General features: G+C 40.2%; 1 protein-coding gene across 2 annotated transcripts in view; it reads right to left on the reverse strand.

Annotated features, from left to right (window-relative positions):
* The window catches only part of NAV2 (neuron navigator 2), a 361,092-nt gene that overhangs the window by 35,350 nt on the left and 304,402 nt on the right, over positions 1–21,340 (reverse strand). For both annotated transcript variants that reach the window (XM_038764952.1, XM_038764951.1), the window contains 7 exons: positions 20,886–21,074; positions 14,327–14,379; positions 8,489–8,512; positions 8,304–8,378; positions 3,848–3,931; positions 3,272–3,383; positions 2,689–2,834 (listed from right to left, as the gene is read on the reverse strand). In XM_038764952.1, coding sequence (XP_038620880.1) covers positions 2,689–2,834; positions 3,272–3,383; positions 3,848–3,931; positions 8,304–8,378; positions 8,489–8,512; positions 14,327–14,379; positions 20,886–21,074 — 683 coding nt within the window. The remainder of the gene's footprint in view (positions 1–2,688; positions 2,835–3,271; positions 3,384–3,847; positions 3,932–8,303; positions 8,379–8,488; positions 8,513–14,326; positions 14,380–20,885; positions 21,075–21,340) is intronic.

Below are 21,340 nucleotides of genomic sequence, written 5' to 3' on the forward strand. Positions count from 1 at the left end.
GGAAAAAAGACAAGTTTTAACAGATAAAGCCAGTGACAGAGAAAGCTCTGGACTTTTCAGACATACATGACCAATCAACAAAAAACACACCACAAGTAACTTGTCCCAATCTGGGATCACTCAGCCCACTAGATCCCAGGATTTCTCAATCATGGAAAGAATGGGAAAAAACCCTAAAGTCTATGGAACTCCAGTGCTTCTAAAATTTCCATCGCAGGTAAAAGTGAGTCCATGCCTATTTCTGGAGCTATTGAAAACATGGAATTCCCCTTCCTCCTCCAACCTCTTTTCAGCTGAAGGATTAGGCACATTAAAATTTCCTTTTCATAACTGTATAATTTTAATGCAGTTTGAGTTAGCAACAATTTGTAAAATCCAGGCCCACCTTTTACAAAATGAGTTACACAATACAAATATCACTGACACATTCTAACTGCTTCCAAATGAGCTAAATGATAATTATCTAGTTTGTGTTGGTTTAGTGAAAAAAATACACTGAAGATTGGTCAATATTAAAAAGGATTTTCAGTCTGCTCCCATTTAACTTATTACCACTTACAATAGCTAGGGCTGTTGAACCTTTGTTCTTGTTTATATGGACTTCAATCCCCTATTAGCACAGTATCAAAATGAATGAAATATGTATGGAATGAATGAGGACATCTATTTGACCACGATAAGAGACTTAAAGATTCATCACCCCTTTATCTTAATTTAGGACTTATTGATCATCCTGCTCATTCTAAGGCAAAGAGCGGAAAGAACAAACTTTCACAATTACAAAAAGTTCTCCTCCTCTCACAGTGTCTTATCATTTATTCCAAAAGCAGCTCCAGGAATTTTAGAAAAGTCCACTACGCTCACTGAGTTTGGAAATTACTGGACACTGAAGGAAGAGGTTTACAGGCAGGAAGGGGGAAACATAATTTGAGAAGAAGGGGAGAGAGCACCACTGAAAAACAAGGAATTAATATCGACTTTTTGTGAATTTAAAAATTGGAAATACTAGAGAAAACTGATTCACCTTAAACTTGCTCTTTGATCATTACAGTCAATCAATCATATTTACTGAGTGCTTACTATATGCAGAGCACTGTACTAAGCACTTCGGAGAGTACAATATAACAGCTGGTATACACATTCTCTGCTCTCAAGGAACTTAAAATCTAGGGGAGACAGTCTAGAACTGCTCACATACTTTAGGATCACTGCTGCTGGAGAATAATCTTTTACACTTGAATGTACAACACTGCATTGATGACTAGAGGAACTAAGAAAATGCAGTAAGTGGAAAGGAGGGTTTTGTTCAATCCCACTATATTAATAAGCAAATAAATACTTCAGGAAACTGTATACAATCATGTCACTACAGCAAAACTGAAAGACCTAGAGGGAGAAGGGACTTGCATTTTGGAGTACCTTTCCTCCAGCACATGGAGCCTTGGGTCCAATATAAAATGAGGAAAGAATGAGAAATAAAAAGTAAAAGGTGATTATTTCCTAACCTAAAGAAAGACACCCGAAGACATATGCAATCTTACAAATCCTATTACCCATCTAGAACAGCAGAGATGTCATGCTAAAATTTTAGAAAATCTCAAGATGCTTATTGTTGAGATTTACTTTTCTTTTAAAAGACTAGATGAAAACAATCAGAATTTATCAACTCATAAGAGCCAATTTTTTAAAATCCACCAAAGGAAGCAAGAAAAGGGGGCCTAAATACCTTGCATTTTATGGGTTGGGGGTAACTGTCAGCTCAGAATCCCTCCCACTTCCTGACAGCGTGCAGGTGCATTAGGAGAGAGGATTGTCTGAAACAGCAGCAAGTGCTTCAGCCAAAATAATCTGGATATGCATTTCTCTCCCACTCATCTTCGTTATACTTGGAAAGTTATTTTCTCCTCTTTCCAATTTACTCTCTCTTTGAAAAGAAAGTCTTTTCTAGGCATTCCCTGTCCTTCCATTCCCACTTTTTTCTCTCAAAATGAATTCCTTTCCAACTTCCCCATTCTCTTAGCTCCCCTTACCCCCTTCAACTTACATTATTTTCCTATCCTTTCCATCCCCCTTTTCCAGAAATGTTCCAGCAATAGTCCAGTTCACTAGTGTCCAGACTATGACATATGAAGATTTGAAATTAAACCTTTAAGAAAAATGAAGTACTGAGATTCATTTTTTCCTAAATTTTTAATTTAAAACATTCAATGCAAACACAACCCCCATTTTCCCAGCTTTTTATACTTTTGTTTTTATCATCTGCAGCTATACTTTAACTGTTTTACATTTTGAATGCTAGCAATTTGCATTTGTTCCCTTCCATTCCCAACCCCACATTATGATGAAAGCTGTTCCAGGGCAGAGATCATGTCTTTCTACAATACGTTTCCAAGCACCAAATGCAGGACTTTGCACATAGTAAAGTTTGCTAAGTGCTTACTATGTATCAGGTACTGTCTAAACACTGGGCTAGATGTACGATAGAGGCAGCTTAATAAATGCTCTTGAAAATGCTGGTGGGGAAAATATATATAGATGTGATTTTTCTCTAAAATCAACTTCCATTGAGGACTGTAACTTCATTTATGGTTAATCTCGTGTTTCTGCTGTTTTAGCTTGACCTCTTCACTGAACATCAATGAGGTCATTTCAATGCTGCACTAGGAATGACTGCTGAAAGGCACTCACCCAATTCTTTCTCTTCTTTTTCTTTGAATCACTCTCCATGTTGCTTCCCACACTGGAGTGGCTAGTTGCACTGTTTATGCTGGAGACGCTGTCTGAAGAATGCTGCCTTCGGATGCGGAGGTCAGCTGACTGGGAAGTGCCATTCCCTGAATACAGAAAAGGAGGCGAGAGGAGCTGTTGACCCATCAGAATTATTTAATACTAGAAATTAAGCAACTTGTGCTCCTACCAAGGGAGGCATAAGATATATTCTGAGGTGTTTTATTTTTCTATAGGGCTGACAACCTCCAGGAAGAGTTTGGAGCTGGGGAAACAGTTATAATGGGCCACTGTGAATCTTTTTATTCCATGTGCTTTTTCCTCCATCTTTGATGAACCAAAGGGTACTGAATGTGGTACTGAATAACCATTAATTAGCCATACACTGAAGTTACCAATCTTGAAAGCATCCAAGATTGAACTCTTCCAAGTCCTGAAAGTATGTCCCTAGCAAACCGTAGCGTGGGAGTTGCATCAGGTATTTTCCAAGGACAGAGGTGTCCCAAGAGGGTGCCACTTCAGCTGAAAGTAGATTTGAATTTACCTTTGCAGTTGAGCTCAGGTGTGTTAATTACCCCATTGATGGCAGCCTGGGCAGCAGCATTCTGCTTCTTCAGAAGCTCAATGGTTTTCCTTAACTCGTTCAGCTCTGAGTCCTGGAAGACACAGGAAAGTATTTGTAACCCTTTCTGAACCAATTCCCATCCTTCAATCCAGACAATATGACCTGAATCAATGGAGTCTGGCTTTGTCAAGAAATGGTCTCCAAGTGCCGCAATCAATTAATTTTAATCGATTAGTAGTGGTAATTGATAAGCTCTTACTGTGTGCCCCACATTCTTCTAAGCACTGGGGTAATACAATATTTGCACATAGAAACTGGATGGCTGTGTACAGAGCACTGTGTTAAGCGCTTGGGAGAGTACAGTATACTGTCATATTTTGTACCATTTTAAAAACTGATTCCAAGGGTCATTTAACTCCATGTGCCCTTCTAGAATCCACTGAAAGTGATTCATGAAATTTCCAAACTAAACAACAGCCAGATCTTAAAGAAAACAATCTCTGCTTTTTCCCCACCTCATTGTTCACAACAGACAATGTACTTTTTCATACTTGCCTTCTGTTCAGCAGTCATGGTCAGGCTCTGAAGCCTGATTGTCATGTTTCCAAGGCTCTGCTCAAAGGCTGCCACAAGGTGAGCCTGGGAAGTAAACACAATAGCATAGAGGTAACCATCTCCAAAAGAAAGATAGCACATAGATGTAGATGTTAAGACCTCACTGATGGACTGAAATGTTGACTTCAATGAAACATAGCAGAACTGCTTAGGCAGAGCATGACTGTCATCATAAGAAACAATTTTGTATACTGCAGCAAATTGTTTATAATAGAAAAACAATGCTGGAGAGCCGGAGGCTTATTTCTAGGTAAAGGTGGATTGTTGGCCAGGAGGCTTATTCAATTTTGATATCTGAGTTCTATTTGCATAATAAACTCAGGGTAACAGTGAGCACTCTTGCAACATCCACAGATTTTCAACACTGGAGTATAAAGAACAGGACGTTCAATCTGCATATGCTTGAAAACTGTGGATCAGAACAGTAATCAGGAAAGAATGTTCAATCATATTGAATAACTAAGAGACAAGATAAATATGAATTTGTTTCTCTGAACCCCCCAGGGACAAGTTTTCCTAGAACAAGATATCCTGTTTTTCACTCATTCATTCATTCAACTGTATTTATTGAGTGCTTACTGTGTGCAGAGCACTGTACTAAGCACTTGGGAAGTACAAATCAGCAACATAACAATCAATATTGATGCTGTCTTGACAACATCCTGGTTCTCCTCATGACCAAGTAGTGTAGACTTAAAGTTTAAGTTCTTTTTTTAAAAATTGTTCAAATCCATTGTGAAGAGAGTTGTTCAATTGTTTGTAACAGCTACAGATTCAACAAGATGTATGGCCTATTGAATCTCTCTGTCTGCTGCCCCAAACTCTATAATTCCCCAAACAAATGTTTTAGAAGATCCCTTGTAAAACTCATCATAGAAACGTTTTTGGGGAGGGTTGATTTTGATATTCAAATAAAGAAAAACTTCAGAAACTCCGATCTACCATTTGAACATATTTCTGAAACTCAGAGAATTAAGTTAAACATCAGGGTGCTCCAACACTAACTGCAATTTTTCTTCCACTTACAAAGATTGGTCAGTATTTGCTAGAACTACAAAAGCAATACTGCAGAGCACTGCCTGTTATACATCCATGTTGAAGTTTTGAGTGTTGCTTTATTAATAATCATCTCTATGTTATACCCAGTAGCCCTTTGTATCACAGTCCCTTGAGTATGAGTTATGCTCAAAACAATAACTGTGAAAACACCCTTTCATGCACATGACATTAAGTACTGTCATAATAACCAGCACCAGAGAATGAGTTATAGCAAGAACTTCTTTTGCTCCTCTAGCTTAACTCACCACCAGAATATATCTGCTTTAAAATCTCTCTCTTAGAATATCTCCCTTTATAAAAGAAAGCTCTTACACTGACAGTGAGCTGGCTAAGATTGATTCGGTGGGGCTGAGTGGAAACTGGTTGAAGCTGAATTGTAGAAGGACTGCTTATTTCCTTTGGATTAAACAATCTTTAGGTTTTAAAACAAGGAACAGCTCTGATATTTTGGTCAACCTCAGTTGGGTGAGGTTACAAGTTACTATTTTTGCTGAAGTTAATGATGCAACTCAAAGTTGGTCAATTCCAGATGATCTTAGGACATGGTGGAAAAGAAACCAATGGGGAAAAGACCTGTTTTAGAAGAATTTGTTTTTGAACTGCTTCAGAGCAAACTCCAGCTCTACTATGAATACCTGAAATAAAATGCCCTAAATATTTCTCCTTCTTCTACTCTAAAACTTATTTACAGCTCTCATCCTTCCATTTGAAGAGAAAAACTTGAAATTAGAAGGGAAGCAGCAGTGGCTTGCTCCCAAAACATGAGCTAAATAGGAGTGGCACTCAAAAGGTAATAACATTAAATACTCAGACAAGTTACAGCAGAAGGAGTTTACTTTGCTTGTCAGAAGACATAACCAGTATTCTCTCAGGTCATGAGTTTTAGAAAAATATGGAAAGGCAAAACTATTTCAGGCTTGTTCATCATCAGTACACAGCAGGCTTCTCCAAAGTGCTGCTCTCACATCCACAGTGAAAACAAACTCGAATAGAATAAAAACATCAGGATAAAATGACTATGAGGAGTCATTTCTATCAAAATAAACACTGCTCAGTCTGTGAGAAAAGTGGCAGATAATAAAACAAGTTAACACAGATGGCAGTGTGTGGTAAGACTAAATATTTATTTTAAAACAGCACCAGGACCAATAGCTTTTATGTGAACAAAACACTTTTCAAATAACGGCAAGCAACGTCACTTCAACTAATGTGTGAAGTGAAAGAGTAATCATCCAAAAAAGGTAGGAATAGACTGACTAAACTATGCAGTGAAGTCATTCCTGCTCATAATTGCTCCAAGGGCATTTAAAATTTTTGGCTTCTTGGTGGTTGTTAAGGAGTCCAGGTAGACTGCCGTTCTCTGTGAATAAGTGCCCACAACAGGGAAACCACATTTCTAACAGGCATCCACTAGCACATTTGGGCCTCAGAGCTGGCCACAAAATTTAGCTCTATTTGCCGTAGTGGCATTGTGAGAATTTTAGTTCAAAGACTGTTTTAAAAGGGAAAGCTGTAGCATAATGCTCTTTTTATGCAGAATATTTCAAATTCAGGCAAAAACCCTTGCTAATGAGTAAAGTCATTTTTGGGGTGGCAATGATCCTGGGTCTATTGTCCACACAATCAATCAATATTTGTTAAGCACTTACTGTGTTCAAAGCACTGTACTAAGCACTTGGAAGAATACAAAAGAATTAGTAGAAATGATCCCTGCACATATGTACATTTTTTGTATTCTGTTGCTTCCCTCTACTTCTAATTTATTTTAATGCCTGTATTTCCCTCTAGATTCAAGCTCCTTGATAGCAGGGTTAATGTCACCTTCCACTCTTGTACTCCTCTAAACATTTAATACAGTGATGCACAGAGTAAGCACTCAATAAATATGATTTATTGATTCATTTGGGGACAGACAGCTGATTGACTGCCTTGAAGCAAGTGGCTGTGAATTTCTATTGATGTGGAGATGAAGATGCAGCCATTGAAGGCTTCTAGAGGAATGTGAAGTCATGTGCAGAATGATGTTCTAGAAAAATGACCCGGTCAGCAGAGTAAAGCATGAACTGGAGAGGGGAGAGACTAAACCTCAGTGAAGAGGTTGAGGCAGTACCCAAGTCAGGATGGGAATGAACCAGCATGTTGGCAGTCTGAATGGAGAGGAAGTGGCAGATTCTGGAGATGTGTGGAGGAAGAAAAGGCTGAATAAGAGGGTTAAAAAAGAGGGAGGAGTCAAGGCTAATAATGCCAACATTTTGGGGTTGACAGACTGGGAGAATGGTGGTGGTGTCATGGGTGATGAAAGATTACGTGGAGGAGAAGGATTGGAAGGGAAGATGAGTTCAGTGTATTCTCTGGATCTTTGATCAATGTTCTGCTTCGCTCATATTGGGTAGACACAACTTGATATTAAGTGTTAACGTTTAGTGATTACTAGCCATTCCCTTTGGTTTATCCGGGGATAATTTCACTTTCATTTAGGCTTTTTTGGCCTTTCTGCTTTACAGTCTAACTGAAGATGAGCAGTGAAAGCAATTTGCCCAGAATCGAACAGAACTAATGAATGGATATAAAGCTCCAAACCCTCTGGTTTCCTAGTTCCTGATTCCAAGTGCAGTTAGTTCCACATTGTGAGACAATGGGGGGATTAATGCTTTTGGAAAAAAATGATTTTAAGGAAAACATGTCCTGACTGATGCTGCATGCATGCAACACAACCACTTCTCCTGTGACACTGTTCTATCAAGATCAATTCCCTAAATCCCCAACAGCACTCTATACAAAATGCATAGTGAAAACATGTACTATAGAACCAGTCCCTGAATTTAGTCAGTTAAGAGGTAGGTGCTGGCAACTACAGAACCAGTCCCTGAATTTAGTCAGTTAAGAGGTAGGTGCTGGCAACTAATTATTCAGTGTCCATGGGCCAAATTTATCTGGGTTTTTTTTTTTTCAAAAGATACAACTCTCGCTGAATTTCTGGTTACAAGTATGCCAGATAAGTAGTATCTGAATAGTAACATTTGGCTCACATCTTTCACTATCACATTTGCTCTGCTAGAACAAAAAAACAAACGCTTCACCAGGCCAGTTGAGATCACAGTGTAGCTAATTACTGAGGCGCAATGGGCCTTTATGTTCCTTTTTTTTTTAATTTTGAAGTTTAAGACTAAATTTGAACCAGTCAAACTCAGGGGGATTTAAACAGAGACAAATTCCTAAATTTAAGGTGCTTTTAAGGGAGGTTTCGAAAGTGGAGAGTGATGCAGGAAAGATTCAGCCACCTCTGAAATATAGTGAAATTGTTGATTGGTTCCCCATTTGGTTTCACTGTACTTACATTTGCAGTCAACTGAGTGGTCAAAGCAGAAACCTTCTCCTGGGATGCATCCAACTCCCTTCGGAGCTTGCGAATCTAAATATTATATTAAAGAAGATTAGTTGATTTGAGAGCACTTCTGACCTCAGGAGAGCAGAAGGGTTCATGATTAAAAATGTAAATCAAATTCAAGAGTTGTACTTTACCTCAGACTGGCATTTTTCTTCTGGCTGTGGAAAATAAAGGAAGAATCCTATCAGTTAAAGTAACTGGGAACAGAACCCAAGCATCTTCCATGCATGAAACTCTAATCAAAGGTTTCTTTAGAATAAAAAATTTCTTCCTTTGAATATTTTCAATCACTTGGAAATTTATCAATTGCTTTTGCGCTCCATTTGTCAAATTATGCCTGTTCAGTCATCTTTTCCAACAAGAAAATGCAAACGCATCCATTTCTTGATGTCAGAAGAAATAGGAGTGTAAAAGGCGGTAATCTATTTCCCTTCCCTTTTTTGCTTTGAATTGTTTTTGAGACTCTCAACAGTCCTTTAAAATCAGTTATGCTTGCCTTATGGATGGTTTATTATTGATATGTCCACAGGATTTGAACATACACAACTTAATATTAGAATCTTCTCATTTTGTAAACAAATTCATTTGCAAGTCAGCAAATTAAATTTTACCCATCGTAATTGTGACCTTAACAGCCCTTACTGAATCCTCTGCTTAAACAAAGCAAGGGGAAAACATTCAAATTCCTAAAGCATTTGGAGTTGCTGCCGGTGGTTGATTCTGCTATTGTGAGCAACAGTCTGGAGAAACATCTGCTCTTCATCTTTCCAGACTGCTATCTGTGGTTATTCTTTGTAGCTATATTGTTTTAGGTAAGGCTAGAGGTAGAAAAGTGGCATATATAATCATGTACCAGTATGCTTTTGCAAAGGCATTAACTGATATTTCCAACTAACAAATACATCAAGTTGGACAGCTAGAAAAAGAGGCAATTTCTTCCATTAATCTTCACAATCATGGGACTCTAGCATGATTTTCCACATGACTTCAGTTAAACATATTTCAATTTATTGTATTTGGAATTAGATTTTTTGGTATTCATTCAGAACGGTTGAAATCTTTAAGACATCATATTTGATGTCTTAGAAATAGTTTACCATGAAAAAAGACTGTAAAAAATAAATTATACACATTTCTGAGCCTGTGTTGGTAGAAATTAAAGGCACATTGTGTATTCTATTATACCAAATAACTTCTCTATGTACACCTCAGTCTTTATGATTTTCATGGGATCCAATGCTCCTAAGTAGATAATACTTGAATTTAATACCTAAGGACAGAGGTTTGCCAACATGGGGTTGTGGCCTTTTGTTTTTGTTTTTAATTATTTTGGGGGCGGGAGCAGTGGATGGGCTTCAAACACTTGGACATTCAGGTCTTTTGGCAGTAAAAGGGAAAGATAAAGGAAACTCAGCTTTGAGGCATAAAGAAGCTAACTGTTTTTATCACTTGCTCTCCCAGCTGCTGCTGTTCCCACTTTTTCTCTCTGTGTGTAGTGGTCTGGGGGATGAAAGAGATGGCTGGACCGTAGGAAAGGAGTTGGGTGGGAAAGGTTTGGATAAAGGGGAGATAGAGGAGAAGGAGATGTGTGTTTGGTGGGTACTTCATTTGACTGCAGGGGTACAGATTTTTATTTAAGAATACTAGGAACAGTTTGGATTAGGGGGAGATATAGGAGAAGGAGATGTGTGTTCGGTGGGTACTTCATTTGACTGCAGGGGTACAGTTTTTTTTAAAATAATACTAATACTGGTAATTGTTAAGCACTTAAAATGTACTAAGCACTGGGGTGGTTAAAAGCAAATAGGGTTGGACACAGCCCCTGTCCCACGTGGGGCTCTCAGTCTTGATCCCCATTTTACAGATGAGGTAACAGAGGCACAGAGAAGTGAAGTGAAACGCCCAAGGTAACACAACAGACAAGTGGCGGAGCAGGGATTAGAACCCATGACCTTCTGATTCCCAGGCCCATGCTCTGTCCAGTATGCCATATGAAATGTCAGTGGTTCTAATGATATTTAAGGCCACCTAATCAATCAATGGTAATTAAGGAGCACTTACTGTGTGCAGTGCTTGTGAGAGTACAATATAGTAGGTAGAAACAATCCATGCTCTTGAGTTTACAGTCCAGTGAGAGAAACAGACATAAAATACACTGCTGATAGGGGAAATAGTACCTAAATGCTGTGGGGGTGGTGTGAGTATCAAGCTACTTAGGGTATGCGGGCTTTAGTGCATAGGCAATGCAGAAGAAAGGGTAAATAGAATGGGGACAGAAATGCAGCAACGCCTAGTAGAAAGAGCACAAGCCTGGGAGTCAAAAGACCTGGGTTCTAATCCCAATTCTTGACACTTTGCTGTGTGATGTTGGGCAAATCACTTAACTGCTCTGTACCCCAGTTTCCTCATCTGTAAAATGGAGATTAAAATTTTACCCCCTCCTATCTAGCCTGTGAACTTTATATCTACCCCAGCAACTAGAAATGCTTAGTACAGTGCTCTGCACACAGTGTGCACTCAATAAATACAATTGACTGATTGGCACAGGTTAGCACCAGAGGAGCGGGCTGGATTGTAGGAGAGAAACTGGGTGAGGTGGGTTGGGGAGGGGGCCAAGTGTGATGGAGTGCTTTAAAGCACATGGTGAGGAGTTTTTGTTTGATACATAGGCAGATAGGCAACGACTGGAGAATATTGAGGAGTGGGGGGGTGATACGTTCTGAATGTTTTTGTAGAAAGATGATCCAGGCAGCAGCATGAAACAGGGACTGGAGTGGGATGAGACAGGCGGTTGGGAGGTCGGCAAGGAGGCTGATGCAGTAATCTAGTCGGGATAGCTTGAGTGACTGTATTGAAGTAGTAGCAGTTTGGATCGAGTGGACAGATTTTAGCGATGTTGTGAAGTTGGGACCAACAGGATTTGGTGACAGATTGAATATGTGGTTTGAATGAGAGAGAGGAGTCAAGGATAATGCCAAGGTTAAGGGCTTGTTAGGAAGGATGGTGGTGCCATCTACAGTGATGGGAAAATCAGGGAGAGGGTTTGGGTGGGAAGATAAGGAGCTCTGTTTTGGACATGCTAAGTTTGAGGTGACAGGAGAACATCCAAGTAGTGATATCTTGAAGGCAGAAGGAGATATGAGCCTGAAAAGAAGGAGAGAAATCAGGGAAGGAGGTGTAGATTTGGGTATCATCTGCATAGAGATGGTAGTTGAAGCCATGGGAGCGAATGCGTTCTCCAAGGGAATGAGTGTAGATGGAGAATAGAAGGGAAGGAGCTTAATAAATATGACTGAATGAAAGTGCTTAACAACCACCGTAATTATTATTATTATTATGAGAGGGAAATCAGGGAAGGCTTCCTGGAGGACTAATAATTTTAGTTGGGTTTTGAAGATGGGGAGAGTGGTGTTGTTGGATATGAAGTGGCAGGGGGAATTTCAGGCTATAGGGTTAGCATGAGCAAGGGGTCTATGGCAAGAGAGATGAGAACCTGGCATAGTAGTAGGTTGGTGTTAAACGAGCAAAGTGTGTAGGGTGGGTTGTAGTGGGAGATGAGCAAGATTTGGAAGGAGGAAATATATTAGGAAGAAGGGAACTATTGTTAGACCTGTTACTAATGTATTTTGTCAAAATGCAACACCACAGAACTCAAATGGGTTAAATTGAGCTGTTGTAGGGGATTTTTGCCTGGAGATTGTGTCTTCATGGGTGCTTCCTCATATGCCTGGTAACCTTCCTAATTTACTATTTGATCTCTGAATAACAGTCCTATACCAGCCAGCCAAGAAGGATAGGACAAGAGGATGAGGCTGGAAAAATTGGAAAATTATTACAATGTTCAGTAGGATGGGGCGATGACAGGAACTATAGGGGAGGTGGCACTAGACACCTGACTCCAAAAATGTTAAGAATGTTAACGTTAAACTAGTAGGCTCCTTATGGTCAGGTATCGTATCTTCCAGCTCTGTTGTACTGTACTCTCCAAAGAGTTTACTACAATGCTCAGAACAGAGAAAATGCTCAAGAAATAACATTGACTGATTTCCTGCCCAGCTCTGGGTAAAAATGACATTTCTACAGGCAAGAAGAGAAGCAGCATGGCCCACTGGATAGAGCACGGGCCTGGGAGTTGGAAGGACTTAGGTTCTCAGTCACCTCTTCTGTAAACTGGGAATTAAGGACATGAGCCCCAAGTGGGACATGGACTGTGTCCAACCTGATTAGCTTGTACCTTCCCCAGTGATTAGTACAGTGCCTGGCACATAGTAAGCACATAAATACAGTGCCTGGCACATAGGAGGTGCTTAACAAATACCATTTTAAAAAAACACCAGAGTTCTCTCACATGACCAGACTAATTTATTCTATGAAAAAAAAACCTCTATTAAAAATACATATTTTGAAAGAATAGTCCAATCCCAATTGTCTGAAAGGGCTTCCTTTACTCTCAGTGAGGGCATCTGAAAAGTACTTATAGTCTGATGCCCAGCAGTGGCTTTTTTGGCATTGTTTGCATATTCTCTATTGGTCATAAGTCTAATTACTTGAAATTAATAGAGCAAAATAGCCCCATATTTCAAGTAGAATGAGGTTTACTTGATCAATTAGAACAAGATATCTTAAGGACCCATCATTTTTTATTTATTTAAGAAGGTTTGGGCTCATGGGTCATTAATTTAATGGACTTTTGAGCCATTTGGGACTATCAGAGTCTGTTTACACAGTAAACCTTAGAAAACATTTTCTGTTGAGTTATATGGCAAAATACTCAAATGCTTAATGGAGAAATGCAGTTGCATTAAAAAAATAGCCCTTTCAATTTTCATTGCATCTTCATTTTCATAACCAAAAATGCATTACTCAATTTGCTTCAAATAAACCAATTTATCCTCTGTATAAGATCCTTTCCAGGAAATGACCCAATGGTTAGAAAATGGTAGCCTCCGAATTTCACCTGGCCTAGTTCTCAATGGCCCCCTACATTTCTCTAGGGCTGTTTACTACAGCACCTAATGCTCAGAAGAAAACGACAGTCCACAACACAAATGCAGGAGAACAACTCCCTCCCTGTATATGCCCCAACTCTGTTGCTGTTATAATTCACAACCTTCAAAGGGCTTCTGTTTCACTTCTCCGAACTCCTTCCCAAGCAAATTCCAGTTTGCCGTCCCTTGCTGCGAAGCTAGGTGGGTTTTGTAAGGTAGATAACTTAATTAGGTTCCACATGGATGAAAAAAATGGACTTGGTTTACAACACTAAGGATATAGGCTTTGGGTACGGCAAAGATAGAAAGTGACCAAAGTTAATGACAAAATTTTTCCAAGTTGAATAGGGATGCGGGACAATTCAACACTTTAATTCAGATTGGAATCACCTGCAAGAGGAATTATGGGATAGGACACTGCAGTGTCTGAGGCCTTAACGTCTTGTGCCTTTCTGAATAACACAAATGCAACTGCAAATACCAACAGTAGAGAATGAGCTGTGAGGGACAACTAGGATAGCCTCATTTCCAGAGGCAGATCGAGTCATTCATTCAGTCGTATTTATTGAGCACTTACTGTGTGCAGAACACTGTTAGGACCTACACTGTTCTATCCCCTTGGTGCTGGCTCCAGAATAAAGTCAAAAAAGGGTACAACAAAGCAGTAGAAAAAACTCACTTCACTCTACCCTGAAAACCTCAACTGTGGAGGAGAGTTAAAGGGAAGGGGAGAAGTCTAGTGACACACCTCAACCTGAACCTCATTGGAAATCTGTACCTCTGAAGAGTGGATGGAGCTAGGGACAATGAAATATGGTTATGCAGCCTGTGTGGCTGGATTTTAATAGTTACTAAAGACTACAGCCTGCAGTACCACAATCTCTGATCTTGGGATAGGAGTTATACACTAGTTTAGATGGAATTTGTGAAGTATGCACCAAAAAGCAAAAGGTTTTACAGTAATTCCCTACTTCTTTGACTCACCGTTGAGTAAATAGATGAGGTACTGGAAACCAGAGAGAGGGAGGACCCGTGCACTACATGAAAGATACAAGAAACAAATTGCACAACCATTTGCTATGTTACCAAAGAGATTAATCATTTCAAGTGTTATCACTGTACAAAATTGTATCTCACCACGTAAGCACCAAGAAGATTGATTCCATCACAATTTATAAGCTTTGCTCTATTAACCGCAAGACAGCACCAAAGCGATAGTAATTAGGTGAGAACTCATTTGTGGTTCAGGAAATAATACCACTTTTATGCACGAAAAAAGGATTTGATTCGGTTGAAAATACCCAATAATAATTTCTTCCAGGATAACAACACAATGAAAGTGAAAATTTGACTAGAAAAAAGAACCTAGATTAACGTCAATTCTACCCACTTTTTCTTTTAACTTAAATTTTCTGAAAAGCAATTCCTTCATTCTGGTCCATTAAACATTTTCTCAGTTAGGCATAATGACTATAAAAGCAAGCAACATTAATTCAATCATAACTGCATCAAACATTCCCAATATGAGATAGGACTAGCCTTGCCAACACTTGAAATGTATCATTTGTTCCTTCAAGTAATTATTTTTAAAATGTATTTGTTCTCGCCATCTGGTTGCCCTGATTGCTTATTTTATAAAACTTACCTGAAATGCATTTCATTTTAAAAATATATACATAACTCTCACTCATTCAAGCCATCACTAACATTATAAAAATGAATCAAACATAGGTCTACTAATGCTCCTTCCTGCTTTTCCCCTCTCCCAAACTTAATGTTGTATTTAAATCTGGGCTCCCAACCATCATCTCTAAAATTCATTGATCATCCTAATTGACAAGGAGCTAGGAAAGGTGATCTACTATCTATATTCGTATGCAGTGTGAAATATATGGTCTTTTCTAGCCACACATAATGCTCAGGAATCAAATCTCACTTGCTAGCATCACTGACGACTTTGCTTTTTGAAATGTGTAATGATACATATCAGAGAGGCATCAATTGCATTAGTGACGTTACATGTCATAAAGATATATTCATCTGATGGCTTTCTCTCCCCCACCTCTCTATTACCCCCACCAGGCCCACCCTGCTCCTTAACTGCCCCCAGAGCTCTGCTCCCAGAAAGCCCTGTGAACGGCCTGCCGTGTGAGTTTAAGCCATTGCAGATCACAACTAGGGACACCCTTCTTAGTTGGCTGCTATTCCAGGTGCCCCCCAAGCAAATCTCCACCAGACTGCCATATGAATCCACTGTGATTGCCATCTAAGCGCATAGTACAGTGCTCTGCACACAGTAAGCGCTCAATAAATACGATTGAATGAATGTATCTTCCTACTGTGACATCCAAGACCCTTGGCGTCCTCCTTCAGTGGCCCACCACATTGCCTCTCCAGGATCCCATATCAGCTCTCTTTATTATCACCAAGCACTCCTCTACAAAACATTGGGAAAGCTGCGGTGGCCGCTGCTTTAGCAGTCACTGTGGCTGTGGTTTTGACTGTGGAGCTTAGAACAGTGCTCTGCACATGGTAAGTGCTCAATAAATACCAATGATTGATTCATTCAGTTGTATTTATTCAATCGTGGGGGAGAGATTGATTGACAACTGAGGGGAGCTTAAAATTCTGCTTCTCTAGCTGTAGTTTGTTTTTTGTTCTTGTGTTGTGTTTCACTTCTATGTGTCTGCCACCAGTCCTTTCTCACCCTTTTCATTTTCATATTGTGAGCCCCCCTGAGGCCAGTGATCATGTCTAATTCTCAGCTGTGTATTTTCTCCCAGGACTTAATACAGTACAGTGGTCTGCACACACAGCATGTACTTCATAAATACTATTACTACTACTACTACTACCATTACTATAGTATCTGTGATATTTGTGTATCATTCGGAGAGGGAGAGTGGGGCTATTTCTGTGTGGTTGTGGGACTTGGAGCACTGATGGAAAGAGTGGAGTGTAAAGATTGGAATACTAGAGTTTTATGCAACTTTATATGCAGGCTTAAGAGGATTTTTAGAAGGTCACTGAATTAAGAGCACTCCCTTAGATAGGCTCCCAAATCATGCTGCCAGTTCTTGGATACTTGTGCCTTTACAAATGGGGATCAATCTCAAAATGTTCCATGAGAAATTTTTATGACCCTAAACCCAGTTTTCAGGCAGGCACAAGCCAGCTATAATGTGGAAAAAAACACAGTTTGCACAGTACTGTTGAAATCATTAAGCATCTTCCACTCACTGAAGCAATAAAAATCTCTGACATCACACTTGTGAAATATTCGTCCCCAGGACTGAGATATTACCACATGCCTAGAGAGATTATCGCTGCTTCTTTGCGGTTTGGTTAAAATCCAGTGTTGTGTCATCTGCTTTCATCCTGCCATACCAAGGATAGGGGGTTAATGAGCTAAGGATTTCCACTTTAAGCCAGTGTGGGAATGGCATCATGCACCTATACCGGCCAACAATGAATGAGGGTAACTAGCCTCCTGGGAAGACACAAGAAAAAATCTATTATTGCTATTTGTTTTTCTGATTTCTAAAATATAGATAAGGCAATGACTTACTAACAGGGACAATGGTGTCTCCTGACTTCTCTACCATTATGCAATGGATCCCGAAACTGAGGCAAGATGTAATGTGTTTCAAGGGAAACCAAGGTTTTTGTTAAACCATGAGCTGTTCGAATGGGCACTGATAGTGACTGAATTGTGTCTGATATTTAGCTGAGTCAGTGTATGTGAGTCAGTGTTAGTTGATGATGATGGAGTTTGGAGTACGGAACTTGATCAGAAAATGAGAAAGTCTTGGAAGGATTAAAAAAAAATTATACTTGTTTGAGAAAGTTACCCAAATGTCTAAGAGCACTTGAATCTGTGACCTTTGGGCAGTTGATATTCACCCGACCCTCAGTCCCAGGCATTTATGTACACATATATAAATTACATATTATAAATTTATATTAATGTCTCTCTCACCCTCTAGACTGCAAGCTCATTTTACAAATACTGTTGTACTGTAATAATAATAATAATAATGGCATTTATTAAGCACTTATTATGTGCAAAGCACTGTTCTAAGCACTGGGGAGGTTACAAGGTGATCCAGTTGTCCCATGTGGGGCTCACAGTCTTAATTCCCATTTTACAGATGAGGTAACTGAGGCACAGAGAAGTTAAGTGACTTGTCCAAAGTCACACAGCTGACAATTGGCAGACCCGGGATTTGAACACATGATCTCTGACTCCAAAGCCCGTGCTCTTTCCACTGAGCCACACTGCTTCTAAGTGCTTAGTACAGTGCATCACACAGATAAGCACTCAGTAAATACTGCCTCCTGGTCCAGTGTCATTTTAGGTCCATTAACTAAATTCTTGTCTGTATTTAAAATCCAATACATTTTCAGCAATGCTTATTATTTTGCAATTATTATTTTTAGTTTCTTGTATTAAACACCTAAATTTCAGGTTTTTCATTTCCTCTACAGTTTTTTGAATTGTAATAATACACATTGTGCTTGACCATCCCAGATTTTGAAGGGTGTATAAATGCAAGATAGGCAAAGGTGTTGTTCATAAAAGTGCCCATCACAACTAGTATCCAATGCAAGAGGCCTTTGCCCATTCCAATCCCACAGTTCTGAATTTACACAAACACTCAGTTCGGCTAGAACGTGGCCTTTTTTAGATCTTTGGATAGAATGCGATGGCAGAATTAGAACAACAAATATCTGCCTAGATATAGTGCCAAGAAATGTCAGGAGAAATGGCAACAGACATCAGTGAGTTCTACGACATGAGTTTTCCTTCACACTGCGTTTTGCATGGATCCAATCCCTGCATGACAGGAGTACTGGGTGTATCTCAAAATAGGAGAATTAAACCCTCTTGTATATATGCTGGTGTGGTGCTTCTTGTTTTAGGCAAAGACATGGGCACTCTTCAGTGATCACTTAATTGTAGAGCATGGGTGTTAATTCCACTGTGGTGAGGAGCAGTGAAAGGGGCAAAGTAATGTAGGCCATGGTTCTCCTCAATGTTGGGGGGAGACATAGTTTTCACCCCAAAGCTCACCCAGCCTCATGGAGGTATGGCTTCCAAGGGGAACCAAGGAAGTCCAAAATCAGATTTCTCTTATTCACTAATTTATTTGAGCTTCCCTGCCACTCCTAAGCATCATCCTGCTTTTGCCTTTCCCAAAGACCCCACCTTCTTCTAGACTGCCACAATCAAAAGTGAAAAGTTTCCCTTCTACAGGAAAATAGAAAGAACAAAAAAAAATGGATTGTTCACACAACTAAAATGCAATAAGAATGAAGCCAGGCGGACAAAAATCTATTTTAAGACTTCACCCTGGAACTGCCCACTGGAGGAAACTTAGACATTCTAGACCAAAATTTCATAACAGTACATTGCACTGTTACACACTCCCAAACACTGATCACCCGTCATTCTACTTCAGACAACTAGTGGGCTTAAACCTCCCACAAAAAACCCCCAAACCAAAAACCCTCAAGCTTCTTTTCTGGTCTACATGAATAATTATGTTTACAGTAGTCTAGACTCTTCTTGGTATAGAGCTTGCAAGTGTCTTTAATCAGTGTCATTTTGACATCCAAGATATTCAACGTTTTCCCCACTAAAGACAGTGGGATTTGAGATTAAATAACTGTCATCAGGTGACAAAATAATGGAGCCCTTTATGGGACACATTGTGCTAGTTTAGACAGATTTTAGTCCTGAACACAGTTCACTAAATTCATCCAAGACACCAAATATTTACTATCTATTGCACAAATATCATGTTCAGATAAACAGCTCTAGTCACGCAATACTGCAGTAAAATATGAACGTATTTCTTATTCTTGAAAGAATAAAAATTTAACAATGCTAGGGGACAACACGGCTCATTCTCATAATTCTCTAGAGCAAGGGTCAGGAACTTAAGACTGGTGAGGCACAGATGTCTCTTCCTAGAATCGAATGTGGCTCTTGAGCATATGTGCTCACCCATGGACTCAGCACTAGGAGCTTTACTTTTGCAGCAGACAGTAGCTGGGCTACTTTGAACCACCTTTTTGAGCTGGAAAGGGGCTGAAAGAGGAGCCACAGTAAGTGTGCCTTACCAGACTTGAAGGTGAGCTCAAGTGGGACTTCTCTGGCTTCCTGCCTTTCTCTCCTCCTGCTGTAGTGCCGCATAATCAATCAATCGTATTTATTGAGCGCTTACTATGTGCAGAGCACTGTACTAAGCACTTGGGAAGTACAAGTCGGCTTAAGAGCAGCAATGAATGGATGAGGCATCCAGTGGCAAAGCCAGATGTGAGGGATGAGTTCAGCCACTGCCCCTGGTGATGTGAACATATCTGTGGGCCCCCACATATTCCATGTCTAGGAGCTGCTGAGTTAAGCGGCAGCCTTGATGTCAGCAGGGATGGGAGAGGAGGGGGTTGTGGGCGAAGGGATTAGAGGCAGGGGTGGGAACCCTGAGCCCTGATCAGCCACTGAGGGACATTCCTCCTATATATGATAAACTCACTGTGGGCAGTGCTCATGTCTACTAACTCTAGCATTAAACTTTTCCAGATGCTTAGGACGGTGCTCCACACACAATGAGCACTCAATAAATGCCACTGATAGGTAGGGGTGGAGAGAGGAGCTGGAGGAGGGCTGGGAGCAGGAGGTAGAGCCTCCACTTCCCTTCTTTCTCCAGTTCAGTAGCTAGAGTGTAAATTTACCGTGGGTAGGGAATCTGTCTGCCAACTCTGTTGTATTACTATACTGTACTAACCCAAGCACTTGGTACAGTGCTCTGCAAACAGTAAGCATGAAATTAATGATTAATTGATTTCAAAGCCAATCTTGGGAGTTCAAAGACAGTAGGGGGAAATTGAGGGGCCCAAGTAGGAGTAGGGGGAGGGAAAGGAATAAAGTCCAGCTAGAAAACTTGCTAGACAGAGGAAACAGCCACAGTCGGGGGATCTCCCATCCGCTTCCCTCCCCTCTTCCTGTTGGTGTCATGTATCATGTGCAGGGTCATAAATTGTATGGTCCTTTGCACACCAGTTAGTCGGTCAATAGTATTTACTGAGCACTTACTGTGTGCAGAGCACTGTACTAAGCGATAGGGATAGAACACAACAATAAACAGACACATTTCCTGTCCACAATGAACTTACAGTCTAGAGCTCCAACGTTTCATTTTGCTTGGCGGTTCTGTGTTCAAAATATTCCTCTAACTTACTGTGAGTTCTGAGCATCTCTTAGAGGCGCTTCCAATTGTGTGATGAACAATATTCGATTTTTCAGTGAGACTGTTAGCCTACAACACACCAGGGCTCCAGAACTGGGCTGGACTTCAGAAAGGGGGAAGGAGAGTTGGCATTTGAGAACTTTCAAAAAACATGACTTGGCTAGGAGCAGAACACAGACTACAATAGGTCATCTTCTTTTCTGTCTAGTGACCTCTGCACTGTGAGTCCTCACTGCATGCTGGGCAGATAAATGGCATTTTGGCCCAGGAAGAGCAATTTTTTTGCTTACCTTCTTCAAACCCATCTCGGAATGACCCAGAGCGGCTCATTGTTCTGCTTTTCTCGTCCAGTGACATGGAACTGTTACGGAAGCGGCTGTCGCTGTAGGGGTCATAAGTCCCATCAGCATTGGAAAGACTGTGGGTTCGCAACATGGTTGGATTAGATAAGCTCATCTGGGTTGCGGTCGTGGGGCTTGCTAGAATGAAAGGAGGGAATCACAGGACAGGAAATTCACATCTTCTGTTTCAGAAACTTCCAAAAGGAGTATTAATACTCGTTCTTTTTAATCTTCAATAGTATGATCCCTGTCAATGTCTCCCCTTGCATTCATTTCTGGAAAGGCAGCATGCCTTCTCAGAGTCATGCAAACTGAGCTAAAAATAAAAGGGATGGGGTCAGCTTTGGAACAAGGCTTTATGCCTTTGCGTTCCATTTGGCAAGTTCACACAAGCCAGAATCACC

Source organism: Tachyglossus aculeatus, chromosome 22 (assembly GCF_015852505.1).
Source record: "Tachyglossus aculeatus isolate mTacAcu1 chromosome 22, mTacAcu1.pri, whole genome shotgun sequence".
Lineage (NCBI taxonomy): Eukaryota > Metazoa > Chordata > Mammalia > Monotremata > Tachyglossidae > Tachyglossus > Tachyglossus aculeatus.